General features: G+C 35.4%; 1 protein-coding gene across 2 annotated transcripts in view; it reads right to left on the reverse strand.

The window, feature by feature from the left end:
• Window positions 1–15,898, reverse strand: part of LOC108089520 (rho GTPase-activating protein gacU) — a 28,895-nt gene extending 12,997 nt beyond the window's left edge. The window contains exon 1 of one of the 2 annotated variants that reach the window (XM_043207718.1): window positions 15,438–15,898. Coding sequence is in view for 1 of the 2 variants with exons in the window: in XM_017187847.2 (XP_017043336.1) it covers window positions 7,108–7,125 (18 nt within the window). In the remaining variant the exon portion in view is untranslated. Of the gene's footprint in view, window positions 1–7,107; window positions 7,670–15,437 lie in introns of those variants that run through there. The other variant, XM_017187847.2, reaches the window with a different exon arrangement.
• Window positions 15,899–18,026: the final 2,128 nt, after the last annotated feature.

Consider the following 18,026-nt stretch of genomic DNA (forward strand, 5'->3'; position numbering starts at 1 on the left):
TCGCAGGAAAATCAAAAAAAAAAAAAAAAATAATGCAGTTAGAATAAATCAACAGAAATTGTGCGTTTAATTTAATCTCCAGTGTGTTTAAAAAAAATCGATCACCAACCAGAAAGCATAAATTATTCATCAGTAAACGGATTTCCCTGACTGAATCATTCATCAATAACTTTAATAAGATCTAAAAGTTGTTTTCTTTTATATTCTGTATAGCATTCTTTGAGAACGATTCATCAATAATTAAAGTATTTAAATATTATAGCATATTGCATAGTTTTCTCTGATAGGGTTAATCATTTTCATTAGGGAGAAGGGGACTCCTCTCGGTTTGGTTGGGTGTGTGGAAGCCCGAACCAGACTTGAAACACTACAATGTAGATTCCACACAACTGATGACGTTGGTGGGCTTGTCACACGACGCCAATGAACCGTGGAGTGGCAACTTGAGCCAATGGACATGGAAATTTGTTGGCCTGGTCTTGAGATGTGCAGACAGTCGCGTTCGCGGGCGGAGATTTATGTCATTGGCTTATGGCCATTACGTTGGCCATTTCGTCAGCCGATCGACCGGATCGTTCAAGGGTTCTAAGCTCTGCATGTCAATATATGTATATGGATAAATATATCCGGCTGGGTTCCCGGACCTGATTCATGTTGCAGCCGTTCTGCCATTACATTGCCATACATATTTATTTTATTTTAATTTTTTTTCTGCCTTTGGAGTTGCCTTCACTTTTTGGCTGCCATTGCCTGCAGGAATTTCCAATTAGCTTTGGTTATCGCACAATTTGTTTGCCTGGTTGCCTGCATTTGCATACCGGGTGCTGAGCGATTTATCGATGCTATTAGCTTGCTTTTCGGTGGATGCTAATTTACGAGATTTACCAGCTTTTATCTTGTCCAAAAACAAAAAAAAAAACGGTGGAAAGAAATCTTTTGGTTGATATCAACGGGAGACCAAATAATTTGCTTATTAAATATCTAATTTTGGAGGCTTGCAGAGGTTTTAACATTAGTTTTTCCATAATCAAAAACCTATCCGCGTATTTACCCAATTTTTTTATCCCAACATTTTCATTAGCCGCTTCGGTATTGCCTACTGCCAACCGCTCGAGTGTTGGCCCAAATCATTTTGTTGGCCAGCGGTACACAGCAGCTGTTCCACCGTTCACCGCTTTGATAGCGATCTATTAATTGGCCATTTTTGGCGAATTATTTCTCGGATTTTTTTCTCAATCTTAATGCTTTGTTTTCGGCTTTATCTTTTGTCTGAATTATGACTAATTTTATGGTATTTAGAGTGCGGGCGACGACAAATTTGTTGTCCATTTTTTCATTGGCAATTAAGTGGGAAAATTTGTTTTTAAAACCTAATGACTTTGGGTACTCATAAGGAAAAGTGTTTTATTAGCTAAAATTTATGTAATCAATTTTCTGCATCCCATTTTGGATCAATGACACAATCTCCCCACCCAAAACATTCATTCAGAATATTCCCATGACTCAGTTTACCTCCTTAATAGTTTATTTTTTGTTTTCAAAACAATCTGTACATTGATAAAGTGACCGAAAACCAATGTTTATCCAGTGGACATCGTGGGTGGTCAACAATCAATTATCCCAAAAAGAGGGTGAGGGGGTGAGTATAGTATATAATAAAAGCTATTAATAATACAACAATATCATTTGTTAGACATTTTATGAATTGCTGTTCTTTATGCTGTGTTCATCACCCGAGAATGTTGTGTGAAAGGCAGAAGAGCAATCAAACTGATGATGATGCATCTGAATGAGGGGATTACTATATAATCGTGAATGGGTTTAATGCATATCTATGCATCAAACGGACAATTAGAGAATGATTTCACTCGATTAAACTTTGAATGGAGGAAGTTCTTGTTCAACATACTTGGGCTTTCTGATTGCATAAGTAATTTCTGACTGAATATCAAGAGTTTAATTTCTTATGAAGAGAGCTCTCTTGTTACTTGCCAGCTCATCTGAAAGCAATTAGAAAATTCCTAGCCCATTTCTGCTAAATGATTTTGCATAATTTTAAAGAATAATAAGAACTTTTCTCAACACCAACTTTATGTATTATTTGGTAAGCAATACTTTACAATTTATTAATTACTGAAATTAATTTTTGTTTCCTCTCATTAGTTTTCTACAAGCCTTTTGCAGTTTTTAAAATATTCGTTACATCAAATTGTTTTTTTTTTATGATCATTTAATTTTTATTAGCTCATTAATGAACAAGCTTTCCTGTTCCCTTCAATTAACACACAACCGAAAAGGTTACAAAAGGGGGGTTTGTGCACTTGCATAATTATTCACACATCTAGCAAGTTAAATATAAAACAAAAGTTAAATAAAGGCTGAGAAAAAAACCAACAAAAAACATACATTAAAGTTGACATGGGAAATGCCCCGAAAGCTCAGAGTCCAAACTCAAGGGGGATGCAAATATGGCTAATACTTAACCCCAGACAGCCCCACTGTTTAGATTCCAGGGCGTGGTAAATATTTATTTTGTTTTCACCGTAATTTCTATTTGCTTTAACAGCTTCAACTGAGATAAAAGTGATGGGAGAGTCTAAAATCATAATTGCCTGTGAAAGGGTAAAAACAACATCCCGCTAATTGTTGTATAACTTTGTATCATTAATTTAAATTCATAATTTATTTAATTATATATGCACGGGAAAAATGTTATATGTGTACAGTATTGATTTTTTTACAAACTTTAACTTTTAAAAATTATTTATTACGATTAAAACAAACAATAAAGATGTAAATAAAAATCTAATTTGTTCATACAAAAATTTAACTCTTTTTATTGAACAATTTTATGAATGACTTACAAACAAATTCCTCCACTAACTTTCATTCATTTGGAACTTGCAAAAGTAATGCCAAATATCCACTATTTGCAAAGCTCTCTCGCAGAACAGCTGATCGGCCACACCACCGCCCCTTTCCACCCACCGCCCCTTCGGCGAGCACCCATTGCTGCTTAGCGTGTTCATGCAAATTTGACCTTGACACAATTTCGTTTCATAACAGAAAAGCAAACAAATGAGCGAGGGAGGCAGGTATCCACACACATGTGGTGTGTACGAGAGTGTGTGTGTGTGTGTGTGTGTGACGACGGCGACACACATAAAGAAACAACAACGTCAGTGGTGGAGTTAAAGTGGGTGGGGGGTGGCAAGGCGTCGGGGGAGGAAGCAGGTGAGATGGAGACACAAACCCGTGTAATAACTCAACCTCAAGTGCGGACCAACTAAAACAAAAAAAATCGAGTCTGTGCTTTTTTGCGGCTTTTGCACTGAGAGAAATCCAAGCTAACCGAGCTCAATAAATAATAATTTAAATATTAATTTGCATATTGCTAACATTACGTTTAGAAAACATTTTTAAAGAAGTAATTAGTTCAGGGAAATTCGAACAATTCGAACGATTTTTGACATTTTTAAATAACTATTATAGTTATTTAATTGGGTTTCAAGCTATAATTTAAACAATATTTTCCGTAGTATGAAAAAAATGATGAAAGTTTAATTATTATTATTATTTAGTTTAATTATTAATTAAAAATTGCAATGTAATTTTTAAATTTTTTTCACATACTAAATTTTTTTAACCGTCGTTTGGATTAAAAAAATTTTTAATTCTAAAAAACATTTTTAATGTATAACTTTTTTGTGTCATTTAACTACAATTTTTATCTCCAAATCGGGTTTCATTAATAGATCAATTAATTATGTAATTGATAACTATCAACCAATTAATGAAATAATTGCCGTAGTTCAAGCCTGTTATAGTTCAAGTATGATTTTTTTTCCAGTGCAGCCGCCGTCGTTACACCTCGCTAAATTGCCTGTTGTTCGCTGGCGGCATTCACATGGCCAAAACGGCTTACGAAAACTGTTTTTATTTTAGTGGCAAGAAGTCAAGTCTGAGAATTGCATGCTCTGAACTTTGCCGAATTTCTGGGGGAGGTGGAAACCCACGAGGAGTGGGAGTGGGAGTGGAAGTGGGGTGTTGCACAAGCGGCGAGGTGCGATGAGCATGCGATGGGGAGCACTCATTGGAAATTCTAATGTTAATAATTCGGGCCGGATTTGATCCCAAGCCTGGGTCAGGTCAAATCATCTCACGATCGTCGCTGGCTGAAGCGAAAACCTTTGCTGATCCCCAAATCCCCAAATCGCTTAAATCTGATCAAAGGGTAGCTCGCCGACAAATTTTGAGTCATGTTCGGTGCCAAAATGGCTGGTCGAGTCTAGCTTTAAAAAAAAATACAAAAAAAAAAAAAATTGAATCTGAAATCGAGACCTCCTCGGAAGACAATAAACTTCTAATTAATTTCAAATTTGTCGGCTTTGTTTCTGCCTTTCCTTAACAGCAAAATCTCAATTTCTATTATTAATTAGTTAACACATTTCGCACATTAATGAAGGAGCTCTAAAAGCGACTCATCGATGGCACGTGGAAGCATTTTTAATCGTCCCCATAATTATGCACATATCTATGGCCTTTTCCTTTGCTCCCCCTTAACCCCTTACTGCCCCCAATCCAGTGGGAACACATTCTTGGCCGGATTTTGTTCTTTAAGTGGACACCTTGTGCCGGAGATTTGCATGCGATAATGAAGGTAGGCAATTAACGGCTTTCGCGTGTGGCAGGTGACACTGAATGCCATCGTCAATGGGATCTGATTAAAACAGCTGATGGGTGACTTAAGAATTTCGATTTAAAATTCGTCCATAGAAAAACCATTACTCATTATAGAAATGCATAACAACTTCTTCGCAAATCCCTTTAAGTATTGGTAAACAAATAAAATTAATTGAAAATATTTTAAGTAAAATAAAAGAATGTTAAGCGTTAAAGTTTATTTTTAATATATACACCTTCATATAGTGATTTTCATCTTAAATGTTTTTGTTTGCATATGCTAACCTTTTTAATAAAAAAATTATTTATGCATTTTGATTAAAGGTTCATTGAATAAATTTTACATCCATGGTAAATTGGCGACTTTTATAAGCGTTTTTTTTTTGTGGCTTATGCAATTATTTAAAACGTCATGTACATTAAATAAATTATATCTTTATTAATACTATTCTAAAATAAATTTTTAATTGGAATCTTAAATATTCTAACGACACTCAACAATTTATGTTCCTTGAAGGTTTCTATTAGCGAGATCAAATCAATTGGCTTTACCTCAAACTAATTCCCAAGCTCAAGTTTGGAATTTGTCATGTTCTCGAATCAGATAAAATTCCAACAGCTTTTCAACAACTTCCTTCCTTTTTTGATCTATGTTTTTTTTTCAAGCCGCCCCTAAAATTAAACATTCTTTGGTTGGCAGCTGCTTTAATTATTTTTTCGAAAGTGAAAATGTCAGAAGAGAATCGGATGGCAAATTCCAAATCCGCGTTGGTTTCAGTCATTATCCGATTTAAAGATCAGCCCCGCACAAATAAGGAGACTCTCGAAAATGTTTATTTGTGTATCTCTTACACAATAATAAATTATAAAGATTTTTTTGTGTGCTTTATGTGCTACCAAATTGGATGCCTCGGTTGCTTCCCCATTCTTTTGACTGGATTTTTACGTGGGTGCTGCTGCCTTTTTTTTTTTGTCGTGTATATATGATATTGTCAAATCTGAAGTGGCAAATTCGACAAAGTGAAGGGAGAACTGTCTGGGAATGCGATCGACTTGATTGAGTAGAGTATTCGCTCTGATCTGGTGACACGTGTCCCATGAAATTTGGCCGTAAATTTTTATATAGCTTCCGTGGCGCAACAAGAAACAACCTCCGCATTGGCTTTTAATAGAATTTGTTATTAACTCTGAAATTAACAAAATTGCATGGCTGAGCAGAAATTGGCCAACATCTAACATTTACTTTGGCTTTTTCTCTGCGTTTTTTTTTTTTTTTTGTATTTTTTGTTTGAGAATTCTGCACAAGGTTATCAAACACAAACACCAGCGAAGCCAAATTGAATGCAATTAAAGTTTGCATTGAAAGCCGCCGAAAAATTGCTTCTCTTTAACAATTTTAATAACCGAATGCAATTTGCAGTTTCTTGTATGTTTAGTGTATGGGTTAGTATCTGTGTTTAAGTTCTTAGGCACGTTTTTCGGCTGAACAAAGTGCAATAAAATTTGGCAGTGCACAAATTAAATTTGTAGCTCGGAGATTATTACAAAAACCTTTTTTATAGAAATCTGAATGGAGGTGAATTAAGTTGATGGGGTGTTAAGTTAACAACATTACGTGAGAACTTTATAAAGGGTTATGATTGCCAAATGAAGAACTAGAATAGAATAAAGAAATATACACAAATCAGAATAAAAATACATTTTAAATTACTTCATAAAAAAATTTGCAAAATTTTTAGAAACCCTAATTTATGCTTTGCTGTTTAGTTTTAAATTTTTGTTAAAATATTAAATTTTGATATTTGGACCAAAGCAGCCAGAGTCTTAACTTTTATGCAACGAGTTCCATATAATCAATAAAATTTTTAATCTGACAAAAAAATGTTAAGCTTTATACCATCAATCTTTGCAATTCAAAAATTTTGCAATACTGCACTTAAAGTGAGATCAATATTTTTTTAAGCCTTATTAAAAGAAGCCGACAAAACAGCAAAGCGAAAAATGCAATTTGCTTATTGATCAATGCACTACTTAACAAAAATAAAATTTATAGTCTGTCGCGAAATTATGATGAATGATGCGGTTGGGAAAAATTTGCAATTGGCAAACTCGGACAGCGGAGGAAACATAAATACATATAGTAAAAAACAAAACTGAAATAAAAAAGGAGACAAACACAGAGAAAAACAAATTGTAAACACGTTTTCGAGCCCCATTGCGGTGTACCGCCTTGCATTAATGGGCCAAGGGGCGTGGCACTTTTTGGCGGCACAAAAGACAGACCGCCAACTTGTCACGCACATTTTGCTGTTGTTGTTGTCGTCTCTTAGCCTAGTTAACTTGTTAAAGTTGCAACAACAAGCCGAAAACAAAAATAACAACAAGCGTAGAGACATTTTTTGGTGGGATAAATTTGTCATTTACCTGCTTGGGCGCATCCATTTTTGACCAGGTTAAAACGAAAGTGTGAGTGGGAGAGATGATCGAAATTCAATTGGTTTTATTTTTTGGGGTTTTTTCGTTGTCGTTTTTCTGGTGTCTCCACCTGGGCTACTTTGGGTTTTTATTTTTAGTTTGAAGGTTATCGGTGTAACTTTTGGGTTTTTTTTTCGATTTAACTATACTGTTTTCTTTTTAAGTTTCACGATTATTTCGATACCCTCTATCAGTTTATCGGTGTAACTTTAAAGTTTCAATATTCGTTATCGTTCGATATTCGTTATCGATCACTTTCAACGCAGAACAACGCAAACGCAACAATTTTGAATTGACAATTTTCAACTTGTTTGTGTGCTTGCCGCTTTTTCTGTTCGCCGCCACAACTTTGAATCGAATTTGGAAAAGATTAATTTTTTTCGCATTCACTGGTAAACTAGTTCGGGACTCGAAGCTCTTGGCGGTTGTTGGATGGTTGGATGTAAGTAGCTCAGTTTTCCTCGGCTCTAACTTTTAACTCTAGCTCTGAAGGCGCGTGCACACTCCGTTGCGGCTGTGCTGAGACTAACTGCGACGTCGGTCGCCCGACGCTTCAAGTATTAAGAAAAAAACTACATTAAACATTGTTTGCTTTGGGGGCCTGCACACACCGACATGTAAAGCATAGCGACACACACACACACACTAACACACACTCGAACTGGGGGCTACAAATTGTTCGCTTCTCGGCCGATCTGAACTTTTGTGGTTAATGCCAAAAGTTGGCTTCTGCTCGAGTGGCTCGAAGATGCTGGCCCGAGGAAGCTGCCCGGAAAGTGGGCGTGGAAGTGGGGTCAGAAGTGGTCTAGAGCTGCCAGAGGAACTACCATGCACACAGCCAAAAAAAATATAGGTATATATATATATTTACTACTTTAGTGGTTTAAAGGGATGCATTTAAACTTCTTACTTAGAAAATAATAAATAATTTAATCTTTAATAATGAAAATAAAATCAAGTACAATATAAATATAAATAAATTATATTTAATTCAAAATTTTGTACATAAATAAACGATTTAGCAAGTTATCTCTTCTTAAACTAAATTTTGTTTATTTATTTTAGTTTATTTTTATTTCTTTAAAATAAACCGATAATTAAAATATTAATATATTTTAAAGTGTACTTATTTATTTCCAAATAATTCGCCGTTTATTTTTTTTTGTTTTACAATGTACTATCACATTTTTTTTCAAGTGTACCTGCATTTGAGCTTTGCTCTATTGAAGAACAATATACAAAATCAAGGTCGCTGAGCTTCCGTTTCTTTCAATGCGGCTTACTCATTTTTTATATTCCATCTTTTCCTTTTTATTTCTGGTGTGAATTGCTCGGCGTTATGTAATGCACTTTTAATTGATCATCTTCCTCGCGGAGGGAGATTCCGCCAGCCAGATTGCTATTTGCGGTAAATTGTGAAATTGGGTAAACTTTTTTTTGAGTAAACTTTTTTATTTGGAGTCTTGCCATTCAGCACGTACACAAGAGATAGACGCGGAGACAGAAAGAGATGGAGAGAGCGGCGCCGGCAACGACCTTGACACATATTAACCGTTGAAGTCAACGACCAACGAATTGGTTAGGAAAACTCGTTACTGTTGTTGCCACGGCGGCTTTTGGCCAGTTGAGTCACGTGGAGAAAGAGAGGAGAAATGGTAATGGATTGAAAAGAGAGAGAGAGAAAAAGAGACAAGAGAAAAGGGAGAGAAAGGGGGGTAAACAGGTGGTATTCAGAGCCATGAACTTGAATTCGATGGGCTCTTAAATAAACGCATTTGAACAAAGCCAATAATGAAGGTCACCTCTAATAAACAACAAATAGAGATCAATTTGACTTATATTTGAAAATACTTTACGTAACAAATACGATTTTAACAATTACAATCATAATATTGAACAATTTAATTTTGAGTAAGAAATACTTCATCTTTGAAAAAGTTAGGAATAAAAGCCTATTAAACAATGAAAATATTTAAATCCTTAATTTATAATTGTTTGAGATAACTAATTATTAAAATCTCATTTTGAGAATATTATAATTGAAGAATAATTTGCATACACATACTTATAATGCATAAGCTCAGAGTTAAATTTGTAATAACTACACAATTACCTTAAGAAACATCCAAAAATTAATAAAAACCTTAAACATTATTTTTTATGCATTTGCAGTTTCAACCGGAACGTGTTTACGTGATAGATAAAAGCCTCGTAAAAAAATTAAATTTGATCATTAAGTGATTAACGGTTGTAAAAATAAGTGCGGAAAAATTGAAAGATTTAGATGTAACCATCATGGTTTATAGCCTTGTATAAGTTAATGCATTTAAGATGGGCGTAGTACAATCCATTATTATATAAACTTTGCTGATTTAATCAACACCATATCATATTTTTAACAGTCTTAAAAAAAACAATGGGAAGTTTTGCATTTCATAAGCTTCACAGAGCATTAATTCACATTTCATCAGCTTGGCAATAAAGTGTCACATTTGCGCTTTAAATCTGATAAATTTTGGGAACTCCGCTGCGTATCTTCTTATAACCTGCATATTTTATTCGCTTTTCGGTTTTGCTTTTTTTTTTGTGGCTCTGTTGGCGATGGTCAGTTTTGTTTTGTTAGCCAATGACGAAGCAAATTTTCCAGGCCAACGGCTTGATCCCGCAATTCGAAAAAAAAAACCCCATGCAAATTCAGATATCCGCTGTAGTTTGCCGGCCTAAACGGTTCGGTTAACATTCAGTTGCGAATTGCTGTTAATTTCCAACCAAAATATTTACACCGCCAGACAATGGCGGCGAAATAACAGAGAAATAAGTGGACCAAAGCTGGCCAAGAACCTTGGTAATGCGAAACGCCCGAGATGCAAATTAAAAACAATATTTTTCCCTGCCTCTCGACGAGTTTTGATCCCAGGAGTAGTTGGTCTAAAGTACGTTGTCTAGAGTCTTAGCCAAAGTCGGCGATCGCTTGACAAATGCCAAAAGAGCCTTGGCAGCGACTTACCAACTAACACAGCTCTTGGCCAGTTAAGCTGGCGATGACTTTAATTACAGTTATTCGCGCTAACGGTGTCTGATCTGACATTTGCATGGATGGCTTGAATTTATCCCACCAACCAACCAACCAAACAACCAACCAACCTACCAATCAACCCAAGTGCAAAAGTCAATATTTCCCTGGTGGGAGTTTTAAAATTAAACCGAGGTGTGCGCATAGTTAAACACTGATTAGTATGAAAATATATGTTGTACTTGCAGTTGGCTTACCAATAAAACCTTATACTACCTTTGAATAATCCTACATACTTGCATACAAAATTGCGGTCATAAATCAGGTTTTTATGTTAAATTATTAAATAAATTGTTAAGCATGGCAATATTTTCTTTATGTGCATACAACATGCTATAATTCCAGTATAAAATAAAAAAAATTGGTAATATGTTATTTACGAGATAATACTGAAACTATATTACACATACGCAGTGTTGACGTTCGGTTTTATGACTACTTAGTCTATTGGTATTCAATAAATATTTTTTAATATATTTATTAATAACTAACAATTATATAAGTATAAAATAAAAAAAGCTTAGTAATATGTTATTTACAAGATATTACCTTAACTATATTACACATACGCAGTGTTGACGTTCGGTTTTATGAATACTTAGTCCATTGGCATTTTATAAATATTTTTTGATATATTTATTAATAACTAACAATTATATAAGTTCTTTAATATTCTCATACCCAAAAAGAACTAATTTTTTAACCGTTACTAACGCCATAACTATTGTTAATATTTCGCTTAATTTATTATGACAGCTCTAATTAATAATAGGTGTTAAATAAGTTTTGCCAAAAAGCCAGTGTTTTGGATCAATGTCACATTGGTTATCGGTCGTTGAACTCAGCTGGCATTAGCATTTATTGTTGGCAAAAACCACAATTTTTGGCAAATCAATTGGTTGCGCTCAACATGAGTAACTTAATAAGTAAGATATTAATAAATATAAACTGTCAGGCTGGCCGGCAACCCAGAGACGTGCAGCTGTCAAAATTTGTAGACTCTAGAAAAAAAGGAGAGGTAATCGGTGAAGTGGGGGAACCAACTTGTGCCTCGTTCAATTTTTCGGTAGCTCAATCAAATTATAAAACCCGACGGACGGCGGCAACAACAATATGGCAAAAACAAGCTTGCAAATTATTTACAATTTATATGCATACAATCTACAAGCTGGAAAATACGATATAAATAAATTTCTGCTCAGCTCGAGCTAAGAAACCTTCAACTGCGGTTTATGTTGGCTTACCGCTGGTTTTGGCCAGATTTCTCTGTACTGCCCTTGCCACTGTTGGCTAAACGTTCTCTAAGGTTGCTGGGAAAGTTTTTTTTTTTGGAATGCCAATCGCAGGTCGAGGACCCAAGTCAAGGGTTTATCATTGTAAACTTATCAAGGGCTTGGAAAATGCCAGCGAAAGTAAACCAATAATTGTAACAATTTCGTTGTTATTACATGTAAATTATTACTACAATCGCTTATTGAGTAATGAAATCTTTCAAACACAAATTATTATAATTATTGTATCAGTAGGAATAATATTAAAATACCTTGATGATATAAATGATGTAGGGACTATTACAGATTGCATATTAATTGGACGTATTCCAATTAGCTAAAGAATTATGGCTTCCACTGGCTTAGTAACAAATCAGAATGCAGTTTAGTGACAAATTCTGTATTACAATTAGCATATCTAATACAATGCCAGGTGGGTTTAAAAAACTTTCTAAAAGAACAGGTGCTGTGAAACAACATTTAAATAAGAATATAGGTTCCCAAGGTTAAAGTGCTTAATAATTGACTTTGTATCATTTATCGTAACTATTAAAATAATCGTTTAACCAATTAAAATTAAAAAAGAGCTAGAAAACATTTAGACAGTCTGGTAAATACAGTATCCTTTATAACAACTTAAGTTGAATAATTGCTAACTTTAAAGTTTGCTACGATTTCTATAAGTTTCTTTAATAAATTTAACCTTCAGCCCCATAATTATTAATCATATTGATTTCTTTTGACAGAAGTACAAATGGAGTAAACATCAAGAAAAAACACTTAAAGTTGTTTTGAAGTACCCAAGATCAACAGGTTTAATTTATTAATAAAACCTCCCTTTAATTGAATAATTTTTGGCAAGCACTCTCCCACTTTTGGCCGACAGCTGTATAACACTCGTTACCATTAATGGTTAATTAAACGCAAAAATTTGTTTTTATTATATCGAGACTTGTTACATTTTAAAGCGTTAAATGGCGAAATGTTATTATTAAATGTGTTGTGTTATTAATTTTGCATTTGCCGCCTGGCTTCCTGCTCTTTGTTCGGGGTTACGTCCGTCGGCGCTAATGGCCAATTTCGATTCTTTATAGACCATTAGGAGAGCACCCAGGCAAAATGCCTTTTGCTGAGGCACTGCCGCTGGTAACAAGTATAACAACTCATTTAATGGGCATTACTCATCTGCGTATACTTGATACTTGGCCACGCTTCGCGACCTTGGCAAGTGGAGGCGGTGGCTAAAAACGAAAAGAAAATAAAACCATAACCAAACCAGATCCGGAGGGCTGGACACGCATCGCGGAACTAAAACTGAAGTAAGAAACCAAACTTAACTTCGCGACTCGGAAACGAGCCTTTGTCTTTGATTTATTACGAAATCTTCGCGCTAATCGCCCTCGAAAATTGTAATCCACTTCCCATTTCTGGACTTCCTAGTTTCAATTAGACTTCAATTGTGCAGCCAAGCGCTCGATCCATTAGTTGGTCACAGGGTCAGCGATTCTATTCCCACGCCAACGCTTTTTTTTCCTATTTTTTTCAATTTTAAACACTATTTTGCATTCATTAATGGGACAATCTCCGGTTGAGTTCAGTTCGAAATAGTTATCTAATGAATGCGAAACCCCCTGGCAGCCGACTTGCCGGATCATTTGGCTTATATAAATAAACATTAGAGACAAGTTCAAGATGATAATTGTCTAAAATAAAAATAGTAGAAAAAAAATGCGCGAGCCAGTTCGTGAGCACATCTGGACTGGGTCGCCATCAGTCACCCACCATTGGGTTCTTAATTCTCAGCCCGTCAGTCAGATCGAGTCAATCAATTGGCTTAGAAAACGTTCCGCTCCATTCTGTTTCGATCCCCATTTGGCTTGCCGAACGAACGTAATTTACCTGACTTGGCCAAAAGGGTTAAGTGCGATGGCAAAATCGCAAATCATGGTAATTATGAACGGGCCATGGCACTTGCGAAATTAGTCGACTTGGCAAACGCTACGTGCATTAATTGTGCACTCGCATAAAACGGGCCAAGAGGGCGGGATTGGGGAAGGGGGAGGGGCCGATCAGCAGGTGGCAGGTAGGTGGTAACTGCAGCTGCCGCCAGATGAGTTCAAAGCTATACTAGACTACACAGAAAAGTTTTTAAAAAAATTCAAAATTCCAATTGATTGATAGCGAACTCTGATATACGGAGAAATAATAAATAAATTGCCACATACTATTTATGCTGGAATATTAAATTAAATAAGCAGTCAAAAAATACAAATAAAAACATTTAAATTGAAAATGTAATATTCTTTAATTTTGCAACACTACATATTTCAAAGTTCACTGAAGAACTATTTATCACGTGGAAATAAAAATCTGAATCGGGTTTGTTTCAAATTTCCCCACCTTCCTTTTTTGTAATGAGCAAATAATAAATGATATTACTTAGGTATAGATATTTTATTAATCTAAAATTATATTAAAATGATTTACAATTCGATAAATGAATTATTTATTTTTATATTATTTATATACATTTTTGTATAATTTTTATATCCCTTCGCAACCTTGCAGTCCAGTGTCTAATGCCTCAATTGCAAATTCGAATTTCAAATATGTGTCATTTACGGGCGCAACAATTTTTCTACATTTCCATACAAAACTTTTTGCCGGATTTCTACATCTGCTGAGTTATGAATGCAAATGCTAATGCAACAACTGGCTATAAATCCGCTGGCATATATCTATATATATCCATCTGACTATCGATGTAGTGCATCGGCAGCAGATGTGAAATAGAAAAATAGAAAAAAAAAGGCGCAAGAGAATCTACAAATTAGACACGATTTTTTTCAGCTGGCAAACACGATTCGAGACTCATATGCAAGGCAAACAGAACGACAACTTAAAGATATAATATAGAATATATTCGTATATATATATATGTATCTTAGATGTAGATATCCATGTGTATGCATATCAGAGCGGCTGAGATGAGGCAGCATTTAATTAAGCTGCAGCCGTAGGTGATAATCAGCGGTTTACCCTTTCTGCTAATTGGTCTTAAATTGCGGGCCACAAAGCATTAGCTGATCTTTTGTGGCCTTCAAATAGGGCTCACAGCTGTGCACACATTCTGGTCGAGATTTATAGCCATAAGTCTATAGTCTATAGACGGAATGGCTATATAGTCACCGCCGATCTGTCTCTCGCTTTCGATGCGAACAGCTGGCACCGTTTATCGCCACTCAGAACTGTGTGACACGCCCCCTCTTGCCACCGCCCCCTCCAATCACCCACCCAATCACCACCCCCTCCTCCCATTAAATTACCCATCAATCATTTACCTGCAATTGACCCTGACAACTGATCAGTTGGCAATTTTCCTATTTGGAATGCATTTGATTTTCATTTTCATTTTAACTCTTTTTTTTTGGCCAATGATTCAGCACATTTGGCGCCAGCAAATTCATCGTGTAAATTTATGCAATAAATATACATATCAAATATTTCAAAAATGCTGACTGCCTCTGCGTTTTATATGGAATTCTCAGGCGAATTCTTAGGAAACTGCGAAATGCGTAAACCGCGAAATAAAATTAGCAAAAAACAGCAATAAATTTAATAAGAAAACGCCAGTGGCGCCAGTTTTTTTTGTTTACAAATTAATACACTGACAAATCAAGGTGGTTAGTTTAATTGGAAACATGTCATGTTATAATTCTTTATGATTTATTTCAGATTTATCAAAAAGTGCGTTTGAGTGTAAAGTTAGTTTTTCGATTTATGTATGGTGTATTACATAAACCAACAATCTTTGGTAATTACTAATAAAACTTAGGTAATTAAATCCCAATTAAAACATTTAAAATTTAAAACAATATATATAACAATATATATATATATCTTATCTCAATTTTTGAGTGTATTGCACAACTTACCTTTTGTTTGCTATATATTTTCTTCCTTGTTTTGCTTTATTTAAATTTTCTTGTTATTGCTGCGGTTGACTTTTGAGCCAAGCGTGACGCATTTGATTGCTGACTCCGCCGACTTTTGTTGTCTGCTTGGTTAAAATTGGTCAATGAACGCGTTTGTTTATGAAAATGATCTCAAGTTTGGCTTTAACGCCACTCTTTGTTAGTTCCAAACTCGAGCTACTAAAATCAGTGTTTTGTTTTATGCACTTTTGTGTGATGCGAAGTCTAAAGTTTTTCTTTGTGGGAGTCGCTTCCTAGATTTGTTTGCCTTTTGTTTTGAGAAGATTCTTCGAAGAACAATTGTTAAGAACACACACGAGCGAGAAGACTTCAGTTGAATGCGCTTTTGAGGTTTCGGTTTTTTAATTTTCGGTTTTTTAATTTTCGCTTTTACGGAGACAGCCAAAAGGTGGGACTCCCGATGCCGGACAACGCCAACTGACAACTGTCAACCCCAAAACAAACATTTAACGCTCGACAAAAAGCCTCGACCGCCGAGCAGACGGTACATCAATTTTTCATTTAATTTAAATTTAAATTCAGCTTAGGCTACTCAGCTTTTTTTTTTTTTTTTTTTGTTTTTTTTTTGTGTTGAGGCGCAACAAATGCTCTTTGCCTTGCATTCCAGTCGCGGTGACGTGGCTTCGATCTTTTGGGGCCCCTCATTATCGCCAGGTCACGTAAAACACGAAAATAAGTTCTGCCCCGGGACTAAAATCAATTTTACGTGCCAAAACTCATCGATGACCAGTACTCAGTACTCATTCTCTCGTGGTGGGCGGACCGAAGGCGAGTGGGCGTGGCCCTGGCGACAATTAAAGTTCATTTAGTTTGAGTTTTTCAGTAAACTTTGTCTGGGGCATGAGAAAGGTCGAAAAGTTCGTTGCCTAAGTCTTTCGTTTGTCGTCAGGTGTTTTTCGCATTACCGGAAGCACTCGTCAAGTTGTGAGTAACTCCGCGGCACTCGGATGTTACCACTGAAGTGCTACTGTGGATCGTGACTGAGGGGGTTTATAATCATATGATTGAACGCTGAATTAATTAAGGTACATTTTTCGAAAATTTATTAAGGTTTGTTCCAGTCAGAAAATGTTCTCTGCGGCTTAAATAAAAATGAATGAAAAATGGGCTTTGTGTTTTAATATGCCTGTAAGCACTCTGTAAAATTAATTGAGGTAGGTTCAGAAGCAACTGGTAAAACATGGATTCATCAGACGATATATTATATATAAAGTACAACATTTTAGTTTCAGCTGAGTGCTATAAATAATATTAACTTGTAATTTGGGCTCATAAAAATTTTTTTAATAACTTTAAAGGTATTGAACATCTTTTACAAATGTTGGAGTTTTTTTAATGATTAAGTAAATATTGCTACATTTGGCATTCCTTAAGTCAGACACCAAATTCTCAAAAATGATGACTCTTTCTACAGAATTCCCCCAAAAGGTCTTCCGTTGTTAGAATTGGTTTATACAACCCACTTCAGGAGTGACTAATTTTTTGTCATCGTGACTCACAGACCGCACTCAAATCCCAAACTTATTCAATCAGCATTAATCAACTTCTGTTCTAATTTGCCACTTGAAAGGAGCTGAGCTGAGATTATTGATAATTCGCAATTTCATTAATTACCCGTAAAGCAAAAATAATAAATACACTTAGCTGCAAAGATAACGATGCAAAGTGTTCATAGAATTATATAAACCAATTCGATCGTGAGTGCTTTGGCCTAGGTGATTACGTGCCCAGCATTTGAAATGAAATCTAAAACTGGAAACTGAAAACCCCAAGACAGGCAATGATCATTCATAAATTTCGATTTAACGATAGCGGAGCAGAAACAAAACGAAATATAAAATAATTAATTGAACTTTTATGCGACACCTAACAGCAAGCTAAAGAGAAACCCAAAGTAGATACAGTAGCTATGAGCATAGAAAGATGACAATAAATTATATACCCATCGTCATTGATAAGTACAATAATTTTCAGACGTGATAAGATGGCCAGGGGTCGAAATCGAGTTCTCTAGACTAAACAAAATAAAGCGAAGTGCTTCCTGTAACGCTGACATTGAAGCTCTATTCAAAAATATGGGTAATTGTGTCTGTCGTCGTCATTATGCTCAAAAAAAAAAATGATCGTTCACTTGAAATGGGTTTTTGGGGTTCTAGAAAACGAAAACGAAAACAAAACAGACCGAAGGTTTTTCCTCCGCCTATTTCACATTCTAAGCTGTCAACTCTATCATTTTTTTTTTAGGGAAGTGCTCTTCTTTCAGTCAGTAAATTTTAAATAAAAGAAAACCTGGGAAGCATTTTTTCAAAATGAATATATTGATTGATAAGTTTTTTTTCGACAGCAATGCGGAACCGGAGCTAACGGAGTTAATCCATGGAGTTTTTCGCCCGGAGGAGGAACACGTCGCCCGAATCCCAAGTCCCTGTTCAATTCATCGATTCTCCGCTGACAGGCCAACAAATGATGGCTAATTCAAAGTTCGCACAAATCAAACAGCCATCAATCATTCGCGAGCACACGAACAAA

This window comes from Drosophila ficusphila, unplaced genomic scaffold (genome assembly GCF_018152265.1).
Source record: "Drosophila ficusphila isolate 14025-0441.05 unplaced genomic scaffold, ASM1815226v1 contig_286, whole genome shotgun sequence".
Classification (NCBI taxonomy): Eukaryota; Metazoa; Arthropoda; class Insecta; order Diptera; family Drosophilidae; genus Drosophila; species Drosophila ficusphila.